Source organism: Gossypium hirsutum, chromosome D10, assembly GCF_007990345.1.
Source record: "Gossypium hirsutum isolate 1008001.06 chromosome D10, Gossypium_hirsutum_v2.1, whole genome shotgun sequence".
In the NCBI taxonomy this organism is placed as follows: domain Eukaryota; kingdom Viridiplantae; phylum Streptophyta; class Magnoliopsida; order Malvales; family Malvaceae; genus Gossypium; species Gossypium hirsutum.
In genome coordinates this window covers 45,298,015-45,312,234 of record NC_053446.1, presented here as the reverse complement: position 1 = coordinate 45,312,234, position 14,220 = coordinate 45,298,015, and the positions used below count along the sequence as shown (strand labels likewise).

Here is a 14,220-nt window from a genome sequence, read left to right as displayed (position 1 = left end):
TGCTCAGCGTGGTCTGACGCATTTAACAAGTATATCAGGATATCATCAATGAATACTACAACAAATCGATCCAAATATGGTTGAAAGACCCTACTCATCAATTCCATAAATGCTGTAGTGGCATTAGTCAAACCAAATGGCATTACTAGAAATTCGTAATGACTATATCGGGTTTTGACAGCAGTTTTCGGTACACCTGGTTCTTTAACTCGTAATTGGTAATATTCAGACCATAAATCAATCTTTGAAAACACTGTAGCTCCTTTTAATTGGTTGAAAAAATAATCAATACGTGGTAACGGATATTTATTCTTAATAGTGACTCGATTCAGCTATCGATAATCTATATATAGTCTCATCAACCCATCTTTCTTCTTCAAAAACAGAACTGGAGCACCCCAAGGTGACACATTCAGTCGAATAAATCTATGATCTAACAAATCTTTCAATTATATAAGAGCTACCCTGTATGGTGCTATCAAAATTGGAGTTGTTCCAAACACAAGTTAGATCACAAATTCAACTTCCCGAGTTGGTGGCAACCCAAGCAATTCTTCAGGAAAAACATCAGCATATTCTTTGACTATCGATACTTGATCAATTTTTTATTCTGCCACTTTAGAATTAAGAACGTAAGCTAAATAAGCATCACATCCTTTTCTAATCAGTTTTTGAGCTAACAATGCTGAAAGCACATTTGTAGTATAACAAGTCCCATCTGCCTTAACACAAACAAATTCACCATTCAGACGCATCAAACTAACTTGCTTCCTTTGGCAACTCACTATTGCATCATGCTCAAACAACTAATCCATTCCCAAAATGAGATCAAAATCATCAAAAGGTAACAACATCAAACTAGTAGGAAAATCATAACCCCAAATTTTAAGTGGACACGATTTATAGATTTGATTAACTAAAACACATTGACTTAGTAGATTTGTTACCTTAACAGTGTAATCAGTGGACACAACACGCAAATTCTTTTTGTCTACTAATGTAGTGCATACATAAGAGTGAGTTGATCCAGGATCAATTAATGCATATACATTAATATCAAAAAGAGAAAATGTAATAACAATAACATCTGGGTCAGAAGTTTCCTCATGAACTCTGATTGCATATGCTCTGGTTGGTGCTCTCGCTTCAAATCGTTCATTCATATCACTAATCTTTCCTCAACTAGAAGTAGTATTTTTATCGTTTTCAGGTCATCTACCTCTTTATGAAATTGCTTCAGGCTTGCTTGTCTGATTGCCCAAATCATTTTGCCATTTTGGACAATCACAAAAGAAATGTTCAATAGATCCACAACAGAAACAAGCTCCCAACTTTAATCGACATTCACCAAAATGTCTCTTGCCACAATTATCACAAATAGGGATAGTTCTCTAAACATTCCTCACGCTTCCAATACTAGCTGTTGGAGAATTAACAGACTTCAAATTGCTTTGCTTTGGTTATCTCTTCCAGTGAACTCTGAAGGGGTAGTCGATCGACTTGCTTCATTTCTAAACTTCTTTGATGGAAAATTTTGAGCATACTTAAACGAACCTCATTTGTTAAAATTTGAAATTTCAAATCTGATTGTTGTTTACTATTGCAGATTTCTTTAATTTTTTGAGCTCTTTCTGAAAGTTCTACAAATTCCCGTAACTAATGCTGCCACGAACATACGAATGTCATCATTCAACTCGTCTCCAAATCTAATACATATTTTTTCCTCATTTGACACTATATTACTGGCATACTTGCTTAATTACATAAATTTCTGTTCATACTCAGCTGCAGATTGATTTCCTTGTTTTAGTTTAAGGAATTCTTTCTTTTTCTTGTTAAGAAACAATCAGCTAACATACTTTTTCTTGAATTCAATTTGGAAGAAAACCCAATTAATACGACCACTTGATGTCATTGTGCTCAAAGTGTCCCACCATGAGTATGCTTCATCTTTCAGGAACGACACATTACATCTCAAAAAATCTTCAGGAGTGCACATCAATTCCACAAAAACTCTTTTCGTATTCACTAACTAGTACTCAACTTTTGTTGGGTCATCATCAAATTTGCCTCTAAATTCTTCAGCTCCATATTTATGAACTTTGTCCAAAGATAATCGGGTAACTATCACAGGTACATAATTTTGAAGGTATAGGGGTGCCGAAGGAGGCACAGTAGGGGGTAAAAGTTACGGAGTTACATGATTTGTTTGCTTAAATTCATTGAACCATTGGTTCATTATCTCGAAAAACACATTTCTCATCTCATCACCAAAGGACTATGAAACTGATGCACGATTACTTGCTTCAAGATTTAGAACTTGAACTTTACTTTCAGCTTTGTTAACTACGACCCGGTTCGACTCAATCGACATCTTGAATCTATAAGAAAATACAATATTAGAGTGAATCAAAAGTATCACACTATCACAGGGTATATGTGGCATGTATATACTAAACAATATACATGCTACGTTAATCCTAGAATCAATTAAACCATAGCTCTGATACCACTAAATGTAACACCCATATCCTGTCTTCGTCGCCAGATTAAGAATCAGAGTGTTACAGAATCAAACGGAACAATTTAACTTGAATCAAAACAAATCTTCATTTAAAATACAAACATAACTACTTATAGAATAATTATTCATATGGGCTTTATTGCATATTTACAGGGCCCTAAAAATTAGATTAAAAGTATTAAGGGATCAAATTGTATCAAAGTTTTTGAGAAAACTTGAAAATTTGGAAAACATGGGTCACAAGGCCATGTGGCTAGGTCGTGTGACACAAATCAGACCATGTGAACATTCGAAGTAGGAACACACGGTCGTGTCCCAGGCTATGTCATAGACTGTGTAACTCACTGACTTGAGACATACAGTCGTGTCTCAGCCTGTGTCTCAGACCATGTGAAACCTGTACTAAAACTAAAAGATCACACACGGCCGTGTGGGGTGACTGTGTGTGGCACACGGTAGTATGATATCCCGTGGCCCAAGCCGTGTGCTACCAAATTGACTCCTTAAACAAGCTAAAATCAAGCCAAAACTTGCCCAACAAGGTACACATAAAACACTAACCATTCAATGACCAAAACAAACATAATCCTACACTTTAAACATATCAAAATTAGTAACCTAGACTTCAAACTAATGTACCATTCATAGGTACCTCAATTATAACCCAACAATACACCAAACATTTATCCATTAACACACTTCAATCAACATTCATAACCAACCATACTATTTTCTTCTATTCATACTAATAAAGTTTACCATTCAACATCACATAACATAATCACAATACTAAATAACTTTTTATATCTTCCAAACTTCTATTGTTAACTTTCTTTCAACAAAACCTATATTAATGCCACAACCCAAAAAGAGATACAAAAGATACCAAGAGTAAATGGATAGTGTGTGCTTTGATGTTGATTCTTTGAGCCGTTTGCAGCCATTAACTATAAAATAACATGAGAAAAATCGTTAAGCTTAAATAACTTAGTAAGATCATAGTGTACATTCTACTTGACTTGTTTTTAGTAAGGAATAACCTAAATGTTATAACATGTTAACTAAAATTCTCAATTACTTTGTCTATAAGTTTTCAAGAACTTATCACAACTTGAATATGTCCATTCCATGTAATTCTTCATATCATTTATTCAAGTTTAGCATTATCCGGTTCAAATACTCGAACTTCATTCATTTTCAAGGGCATCATAGATGCAAAAACAGGGGTACCAAAGTGCAATCAGGAGCACAAGTGTGCAATCAGGGGCACAAATATGCTATCAAGGGAACGAATGTACTATCAAGGGCATCGGAGTGCATTCAAGGGCACAAATGTGCTATCAAGGGCACCAGAGTGCATTTAAGGGCACAAATGTGCAAACATGAACACCAAAGTGTTCACAAGGGCACCAAAGTGCAATGAAAGCACTTCACATTTCCATATTCATACTAGAACTCATTACAGTCCCATACAATTCATTTCATATCCAAGAAACACTACTAATAACTACTCCTCAACCTCATGTATATATATAATACTTACATTCCTAACAATTATACTCACATGTACATTCAAAAAGATCAACTAACAAGATAGTAACCATATAAATTAGAATTTAAACACATTAAATAGCAAATAACAATGAACTTACCTCTAAAACACTCCAGATTTAAACACAGGGACTACTTCGCAATTTTTCCTTTTCCTCGGTTATTGCCTTTTTTTATTCAAATCTTGATCTATATATTAAATATAATCTATTAAATTCACATTCAATTCAATACATATGACTGTTAACTTTTCATTAACTACACATTTTCCTTAAAATTTTACATTTTTCACAATTTAGTCCCTAAACTTAAAATCTCCAATTTTAGAAAAATTTTCCATTTATTCATGCTAGCCGAATATTTATCCTCTTATTTCCAGCCCAAATATATTCTAAATTAAAAATATTTTCCCATGAATTCTAATATTTACCTAATTTAATCTTTTAATAAAAAACTAACAAAATTACTTAATAGACTAATTCAAATTACCAGCTAAAATTTCCACTCCATCAAATAACACCCAAAACAATAAGGTTTCATCAATGGCACCATTTAAAATATTTGACAGTTTTAAAAACGGATGTACGAGTTAACTAGACCTAGTTGTAACGATCTCAAAAACATAAAAATTACAAAGAACGTTACAAAAATTAATCACATGCATGCAACCAAAGCTTGGCCGAACCCTAACCTTGCACTAACATGGTGTTTCAGTGGTGGAAGAGAACAATTGAAGAAGATGATAGTTTTATCATCTTTTTGTTTCTTTCATTATTTTTATTAAATTACCAAAATTCCCTTTAATTAAACTTATAAAACATCAAATATGCATACCCCTAGCCGTCCAACATAACTAGCAATGGTTTAATTGCCATTTAAGGCCTCCAACTAAGTTTCTATAGCTATAAAACTCAATTTACTAAGAACAACTAACTTTTACCACTTTTACGATTTAATCCTTTTTACTTAATTAACTATCTAAACATTATAATTTCTTAACCATATTTTAATATGGCCCTCATATAACTCTATAAGCATTAATTAAATAATACACTTCACATATAAGAGTTTTGACCCCGAAATCATTGTTTCCGGCGTCATTGAATAACGAGATATTATAGAACCACACCATTTCTTTGTACAGCTTCTTCGACAGCTCTGAGGAATTGAGGGTCTCAAGGAGCAACCTACAATTATCTTTTTTTACAAAAAAAAAAGAAAGAAGGAAAAGAAGGGTTGGTTTGGTTTGGTTCAGTTTTGAAAGGGAAGCTAAAGAAATGGATTACAACAATAATTAGTATTTCTTTTTCTATTTCGTGTTCTTATGGTTTTAAAATGCATGTGTTTCTAATGTTTGTTTCTAGGTTTTTTATTTTCTTTTTTAGCATTTTCATTTGGGGGTGAACTTGTATTTTTCTTTGATTATAAGTATTTTTTTTTATGGATTAAATGTTTCATTTAGAAATGAGTTTGCTTTGATTTTTAATGTAATTGCAATGGGTAATTGAAAGAATGAAATTCAGTTTTGGGCTATGATGAAAATAGTGGTGGGTCATTGTGTTTTTCTTTTACTGTAATAGTAGCTAGAGGGGAAGAGAGAAAGAGGAGAAGAACCAAAAAAATGGAAACAAAATGAAAAAAAAAGAAATTGTTAAACAATTTTTTATAGATGACGTCATCTATAACTTCGTGCTTATGTGGCACGCCACATAAACTACTTCGTTGACTTGTAGTTTGACTGACGGTCAACTCGCATTTACTGTTAAAATTGAGTTGATTTTTAAAAAATCGTAATGTTGAGAGTGTCAATAAAGAAATGATTAATAGTTCAAATCCAAAAATCCATAAATTTGAGGGTATTTTCAACAATTATATTTTTATAGAATATGCAAATATTGAAATGTTAAATTTATCATTAGGCCAATAAAATAAAGCCCATGTTAAACTTATCTTAGGTAGCTAATGGAAAAGTAACTAAAATATTTAACTTTTTAAAAAAATGTATAACTAAAACAAAAATATTAATGGTTGGGTCATCAAAATAAAAATAAAATAAAATAAATAGTTTACTATTCTTGTATTAAAAAAAAACCCCTTCCATTTTTAACAGTCGAAGCTTTTCTAATCATTATTTCTTTTCATTTTCTCTTCCTTGAGCCACTTTCTTGCTTCCATTTTGAGCTTTGAATTTACTTCGTAGTTTTGGGTTTTCATTATTTTCTTCAATTACTAAGAAATCAATTTTTTTATAGAGCGATTTCATTGAGGTTTTTATCGTTGAATTAAGGGTTTCTAATGAAAAACATTTCAAGTCTTATCAAGGAAGATGAACAAATGTAATTATCCCTAGGATTACAATTCCACCCCATAGCCGAAGAATTAATAACTTGATATCTTTACCAAACGTTCTCAGTTCCAAATTCTATGCTATCACCATTGATGAGGCTGATTTAAACAAATGTGACCTTTGGGATTTGCCTTAGAAGCTTTCATGATTTTTCACTGAAAGCTAAAATGCGTGGAAAAAGATAGAAAATACTCCACTGGTTTGAGAATAAATAGGGTCACTGCAAAGATAAAGAGATTTTAATGGTGAAATCACTCGTTGGAATAAAGAAAACTTTGATTTACAAAACTTTTAAACCTGTTAAAATATTTGAAATGGATTTAACTTCGTTTGGATTTAGGATTGAAATATCATAATGCTAAACTCGAGTTGCTCACCAATATGATCAAGTTCTCTTAGCTGCTATTGTTTACCTCAACCCAACTACGGCCCTGTTGCTTCCTCACCCCCTTCTCCTCCATGCGAGCTCGAATGCTCTCGGCCTCATCTCTCCGTCCACAAGAAAGATACATTTCAGCTAATATTAAGTATATGCCTGAGTTACGAGGTTCCTTTTCCAAAACTCTCTCAGCAGCTATCACCCCCAACTCCATGTTATTATGGATTCTGCAGGCTCCAAGCAAAGCTCCCCAAACACTAGCCGGAACTTCGATACCATCGGCTCTCATTTGATTAAGAAAACTCATTGCCTCATCTATGAGTCCGAATCTTCCCAACAGATCCACAATACAAGTATAATGCTCTGTTGTTGGCTGAAGAGAGCATTTACTTTTCATATAATCAAAGTAGTATTTACCTTTGTCAATCAGACCAGCATGGCTGCAGGCAGATAATACACCGATGAAAGTTATGTGGTTAGGCTTAACATCAGTTAATCTCATTCGTTCAAACATCTCGAGAGCTTTTTCAGCATTTCCATGGTGAGCGAATCCGCATATTATAGAATTCCAAGAAATAACGTCATGTCTCTGCATGGAAACGAACTCGAGCAAAGCAGAGTGCATGTTGCCACATCTTTCATACATAGTGACCAATGCATTTGAAATGGCGGTGAAATGATTTAAACCTGATTTAACTACCTCTGCATGAATCTGATTTCCGAGGTCTAAGCTTGGCAAATTCGAACAGATGGTGAGAATGCTAGTAAATGTAGCTTCATCAGGGTGAAAACCCGATTCCTTCATTCTGATGAAAAACTTAGATCCTTCTTCACCAAAATTAGTTTCTCCTAGTCCACATATCATCACATTCCACATGGTCACATCTCGAATTGGCATCGATTCGAAAACTTTAACCGCACTCCTAACCTCACCTATTCCAAAGTATCCAACAACAACATTCGTCCATGAAACAACATTGTTATACGGTTGTTTCTCCAAAAATGCATGACCTTCCTTGACATGTCCATTTCTTATCAACCCCAACAAGATTGAGTTCAATGTTTTACAACATTTTGTGGGCATTTTCATGAAATAACCCAAAGCATTTACTAATCTTCTACATCTAACCAACCCATTTATTAACAATTTCCAGGAATCCAAATCCTTCCCAGGCATTTCATGAAAAATACTTTCTGCTAAGTCAACACACTCAATCCCTATATAACCCTCTAAGATTACATTCCACGCACGAACATCCTTCACTGGCATCTCTTCAAAGTATTTACAAGCATCAGCCATCCTTCCAGCTTTTGCAAACCCTGAAATCATAACAGTCCATGAAGCAACATCTCTATAACTCATTCTTTTAAAATACTCTTCAGCCAAGTCAAGCTTTCCACATTTCACAAGCCCTTCAATGACCAAGTTCCACGATATAACATCTTTCACGGGCATCTCCTCAAAAATCTTCAACCCTTTATCCAATATTCCATTTATAAAATACCCTCCAATCATAGCATTCCATGTCACCACATCTCTACAAACCATCCCTTCGAAAACCTGCCTTGCACCTTGCACATCATGGCCATGCATGAGCCCTGAAATCACTATGTTGCACGTAAAAATATCGCGTTCTGGCGTCTCCTGGAACATAGCAATGGCTTTACTGAAAAACCCGTTCAGAAAGTACCCGCGAATCATGGTATTCCACGTAACAACGTTCTTCTGAGGCATTTTGTCAAACAGATTCTGGGCTTCTTGGATAAGCCCATTTTTCATGAAAACGGAAATTCTGTAATTGTGGGGTTTAATACTTGAGATTCCTATGGATGTCTGATTGTCTTTTAAGAATGTTGGGGCTGAAAGAGAGAAGTGTCTACTGAGTCTTGTTGGAAAACTTCGGTTTAGTTTAGAAAATAACATGCCCAGATCCAGAGTGTGAGAAAAAGGTAAAGAAAAATTGATGAGCGAGCAATTGTTAGGTGGTTTGACGATCATGTGTGCTCAACTTCACGTGGAACCTCATACGTGTCCACCAGTTTTTAATTGAGTTTGGGTTATTGCACTATTTGGGATACCAACTTAGCAATTGTTCCTAGTTCATGATATTTCTTTAAAAAAAAAGTTTAATGAATAAAAGTTAAAGCCTCCATATGGGAATAATTACCGAGTTCAAAGATTAATTTGGACAAAAAAATTTCATGCACCAATGTTAAAATAATTGCCTAATTCAAGCTCTAACGTGGGAACAATTTTCAAGTTAAGGGATTAACTTAACAAAAAAAAAATTCAGGCTCCAATATGAGATCTTTTATCTTGTGTTCAAAAAATAAAGGATGTAGAAGGGCAAAGAATAGGTCCCTAGTTCATTCCTTTCTAATTTTGTTATTGTACAAAAATATCAATTTTGATAGTATTTTGTAAGTTTGAAAGTATTTTATAAGTTTCATTTTAAAGATGATACTGTGATTTTTTTTATCAATTTTATTATAAGTTCTAATCACATCTATTCTTTTTGTCATATAGAACTACCCATAGTCCTTCAATCTATAAATAGGAGGATAATATGTTTCAATATTCTCGAACTTACGTTTTCTTGTATTAGCAATAATGCCCATACCAATCAAATTAAGACTCAATCAACATGATGCTAGACATTTTAACAAGTATATTTAAAATGTTCATAATAATTTTATTTCAATATCTTAATATTTCAAATTCTTATAATAATTATTAATTTATAAAATAAAATATTTTTAAATATAGTTAAATATTTTTAATATTTTAAAAATAATCTACTATTTTTAAGTATAATTTTAAAGTAAAGAAGTAAATAACAATTGAAGCTTAACTCAACTTGTATCATTGATATTACAAGGTTAGGTCTTATATTCAAGGAGAGCGGGAGGGGAGCAACCAAGACTTTGACTTTCTAAAATTGAAAAATTGTACATTTTTACCTTTTAAAATGTAAAAAATTATAAATTAATAATAATAAAATTACACTTTACTCTTAAAAATAATAATATTTTAATTTAATCATTTAAAAATTTATAAAAATATTAAACAATAAAAAATTAAAATTTTATTTCAACTCTTATTAAAATTTATAACTTAATTCCAACTCTCAAAATTTTTTCTCACTTCCCCTGCCTATATTAGTCTTTGGTTAGGTGTCCATCAATTTTCAATCCAAATCATTTCTTTTAATTTAATATTTACATCAAAACTCAGCCAAATACAATCCATTGGTAATTAGTCACCGATCAACGTTCTACAGAAACGACAATCACGGAATTGATCAGAAAAGGGAGGCTAATGAGTGTGGAAAAAGCAGTCCGAAGTAAAACAAATCTTTCCAACCAAAAAACACAAAGTTTGGATTTGGAACAGTCATCAGTTACTCTTCGATCAAGTCTAAAGCTTTGGGCGTGTCTATCCCGTCCACTAAAAAATGGGTAAGAATTGCATGCATTTGACTTTGAAGCCAAAATGTTGAGAAAAATGGTGTGATTACAATATATATAAAACCATACTCTTCTAGTCTTTTGCTTTTAGCACTTCAAACCCATTGTCATTTTCGCTGTCACATTCCATATAAGCTACCAAGTTTTAAGATGAATATTGAACGTAATTGGCTAGCTTGATTAATGGTTAAAAACATTACTGTTAGTTATGATACTATAAATAGGAACTCTATAAACGTTGCCTTTCATAGTTTGGTTTCTTCATTAATTGTTTTAACAACTGAAATATCAATGAGTGTTCTTTTAGTGCTTTTGTTTCTCAGTCTAGCAACCGTTAATATTAATGAAGGTTGCATTGAGAGTGAGAGGCAAGCCCTTTTCATGTTCAAACATGATGTCACAGATGGTGCAAACCGATTGAGCTCTTGGTCTCTTCATCATGGTCATGGAGATTGCTGTCAGTGGGATGGGGTTGTTTGTGACAATGTGACGGCCCATGTGCTTGAGCTCCATCTTGCAAATCCTCGACCTCTTCTGGATGATTATGGCAGTGATGCTGAAAATGAAGCCACGGAGAGGTCTAAGCTAAGAGGTAAGATAAACCCTTCTTTGCTTAACTTAACGCATTTGAGTTATTTGAATTTAAGCCAGAATGGGTTTGGAGGTATTCCCATTCCCGACTTCATAGGTTGTATTGAGAGTTTGAGACACCTTGACCTCTCCAAAGCTGGATTCGGAGGCTTGGTCCCTAATCAACTTGGAAATCTCTCGAGTTTGGAGTACCTTAATCTTAGAGCAGATATTGGAGATAATCTCTATGCTACCGATCTCCAATGGTTGTCTGGTCTTTCCTTGATAGAACACCTTGATTTGAGTGCTGTCGACCTTGCACAGGCTTCCAATTGGTTGCAAGTACTGAACACACTTCCTTTCTTGAAAAATTTATATTTGTCAGGTTGTAAGCTTCCACAAGTTCCTCCACCCACACATATTAATCTATCATCTCTTGCAATTCTTGACCTTTCTTTAAATGATATTGAGAATAGTTTGGGAGGATCCATATTTCATGGCCTTGTAAATATGACTTCCCTTAGACACCTTGATCTTTCTAATAACCTTTTTAATTCGTCGATACCTGAGTCGTTGTATAGTCTTGATTCTCTCCAGTTTCTCAATCTTGGCTCTAACAAATTCCGAGGTAAACTTTCAAGTGCCATGGGAAACATGACTTCTGCCATTGACCTTGACCTCTCAGATAATGAACTTGAAGGACCGATTCCAATAACAATGGGAAATCTTTGTAACCTAAAGTCAATCGTTTTCTCAGAGCTTAACTTGAATCAAGATGTATCAACCATTTTAACAGTTTTGTCTGGATGTGTCTCTAATCAATTAGATAAATTGGATTTAAGTGGGTGTCATCTGTCTGGTCAGTTAACCAATCAACTTAGGAACTTCAAAAGTTTGAAGGAACTACATTTGTCTGGAAACTCTGTCTCTGGTCCCATTCCAATCTCCATTGGAGAGCTTTCTTCCTTGAGAGTCTTAGAACTTGATCAGAATCAATTGAAAGGGCAGCTTCCCAGTTCCATTGGAAAACTTACAAATTTGGAAATCCTTGATATTTCTACTAATTTGTTGGAGGGTGTTGTTTCGAAAACTTACATCGGCAATCTTCCGAAATTGAAAGTTTTTCAGGCTTCTAAGAACTCTTTTGTTTTAAGAGTCAGTCCTGATTGGATTCCTCCTTTCGAAATTGAACTCCTAGGATTGAGGTCTTGGAATGTAGGTTCAATGTTTCCTTTGTGGCTTCATTCACAAAAACATCTAAGGTATCTAGATATCTCTGGCTCAAGGATTTCTGATAGCCTTCCTAGTTGGTTATGGAATTTCTCCTCCCCATTCCAATATTTGAATCTCTCACACAACCAAATCCATGGGCAGATTCCTGGTATACCTTGGACTATGTCGGTTGATTCAGTGATTGACCTTAGCTTTAATCTTTTGAGTGGCCCTTTAGCTCAAATTTCTCCCAATGTGTTTTTTATAGACATGTCAAATAATAATTTCTCAGGATCTCTTTCACCTCTTTTATGTTATAAGTTGAAGGAGACCATGGGAACAGTAATTCTTAATCTTGGTGGAAATGTTCTATTTGGGGGGATTCCAGATTGTTGGCTGAATTGGCAGAATTTACAGGTCATAAAATTAAGTAACAACAGACTTAATGGAAGCATTCCAAGCTCAATGGGAACTCTACAGTCCATTGTATCTTTGCATCTTCAGAAAAACCACCTGTCTGGAGAAATTCCATTGTCATTGAACAACTGCACAGATTTAATCCTACTTGATGCTGGTGAGAATGAATTGCATGGGAGCATCCCTCGATGGATAGGCGATAGCCTTCGAAAGCTGGTAGTCTTGAGCCTTCGTTCGAACAAGTTTTCTGGGTACATACCGGATGAGCTCTGTACTATTGGTTCTCTCCAAGTCTTGGACCTTGCCGATAACAATATCATTGGAAGTATACCAAGATGTGTAAGTAAGTTTCGAGCAATGGCAAACTTTAATGGCTCGATGGGAACTGCTATATCTTATGTGATTGGTGCAGGCACTTTTGTTGCAACAATTGTGATGAAAGGTCAAATGCTAGAGTATGGCACAAACCTTAACTTGGTAAGAAGCATAGATTTGTCTAACAACAAATTATCAGGAGAGATCCCTGTGGAAGTAACAAGCTTATTCGAATTGAAGACATTGAATTTGTCTCATAATCTTTTGTCTGGAACAATTCCTGACAGAATTGGTGAGTTGAGATCACTGGAATCTATTGACTTCTCGGTAAACAAGTTTTCTGGTTCAATACCTGAAAGCATGTCGTATCTGACATTTTTGAGCCACTTGAACTTGTCTTTCAACAATTTGTCCGGAGTAATCCCTTCGAGCACTCAGTTACAAAGCTTCGATTCATCGTGTTACGAAGGCAATCAACTCTGTGGATTGCCAGTTCCTAATATGTGTCCTGAAAATGGTACAATTCACGGTGTTGGGCGTGGAGGTGGAAACGACAATGAAAATGAAACAGACCGGTTCTGGTTCGGGTTAGTAGTCGGATTTGTTATCAGCTTTTGGAGTGTGTTTGGTCCATTGGTGTTTGATAAGCGATGGAGGTCCATTTATACACTTTTCGGTTCTCAAACAAATGTGGAAAATCATTAACTCTGTAAGTGCATGTGACTACACAATATCTGACAGACAAACTATATTATGAATTAACAATATAGTTCTCACTGTTCTTATACTACTCATTTCAGGGTCATGGCATGTCTTGACTTTCAATGAAGACTGATGATGTCAGAAATCTAAGGTAACCATAGAAGTTAAGTATTTGATCTTTGCCAACTCAACAAACTGGTTGTATAATATATCACATGATCAAAAGACTTTCTTCTTGTTCAAAACTAATGTATCTTTTAGGTCAAATTATGCTATTAGACTCCATATTTTAATTTGATCAATTTTAATTCTTATCCAATGTTACAGTTAAATCTATTTGGTTAAATTATGTCATTAGTCCTGTACTATGTGCATAGTTATAGATTTAGTCCATGTTCACCAATTGGATTATTCTTAGTGACTATATTTTTTTAATTTCAAATTTTTAATCTCAATGCAAACACAGTCGTTAAATCTATTAATTAATTTTTGGTGAGTAATATGTGAAAATAACAAACTAACTTAGCATTGCACATGTGATAATATGTTTGACACATCAAATTATAAAAATAACCACTACAGCAAAACAGACTTTAGCAGCATTTTTTAGCAGCGTTTGGACGAAAAACACTGCTAAAAATCGAGCATTAGCGGCACTTTACGTAAAACGCCACTAAAGATCGAGCATTAGCGGCACTTTTAGTAAAGCGCCGATAAAATTGAACATTAGAAAAA

General features: G+C 34.2%; 2 protein-coding genes across 2 annotated transcripts; one reads left to right on the top strand and one right to left on the bottom strand.

Annotated features, from left to right (window-relative positions):
• Positions 1–6,350: 6,350 nt before the first annotated feature.
• Positions 6,351–8,865, bottom strand: LOC107931360 (pentatricopeptide repeat-containing protein At4g02750). The gene is made up of 2 exons (XM_016863242.2): positions 6,800–8,865; positions 6,351–6,642 (listed from the first exon to the last, which is right to left on the bottom strand). The coding sequence occupies exon 1, from the start codon at positions 8,798–8,800 to the stop codon at positions 6,818–6,820; it is 1,983 nt and encodes a 660-aa protein (XP_016718731.1). The 5' UTR covers positions 8,801–8,865; the 3' UTR covers positions 6,351–6,642; positions 6,800–6,817.
• Positions 8,866–10,560: 1,695 nt separating this feature from the next.
• Positions 10,561–13,799, top strand: LOC107931370 (receptor-like protein EIX2). Its single transcript, XM_016863248.2, has 2 exons — positions 10,561–13,492; positions 13,584–13,799. Exon 1 carries the CDS (start codon positions 10,561–10,563, stop codon positions 13,486–13,488), a length of 2,928 nt encoding a protein of 975 aa, XP_016718737.2. The 3' UTR covers positions 13,489–13,492; positions 13,584–13,799.
• The last annotated feature ends 421 nt before the right edge of the window (positions 13,800–14,220 follow it).

Bases quoted from the DNA above. Each gene is read 5' to 3' on its own strand.
- LOC107931360 (XM_016863242.2), bottom strand. From the start codon at position 8,800: ATGATCGTCAAACCACCTAACAATTGCTCGCTCATCAATTTTTCTTTA.
- LOC107931370 (XM_016863248.2), top strand. From the start codon at position 10,561: ATGAGTGTTCTTTTAGTGCTTTTGTTTCTCAGTCTAGCAACCGTTAAT.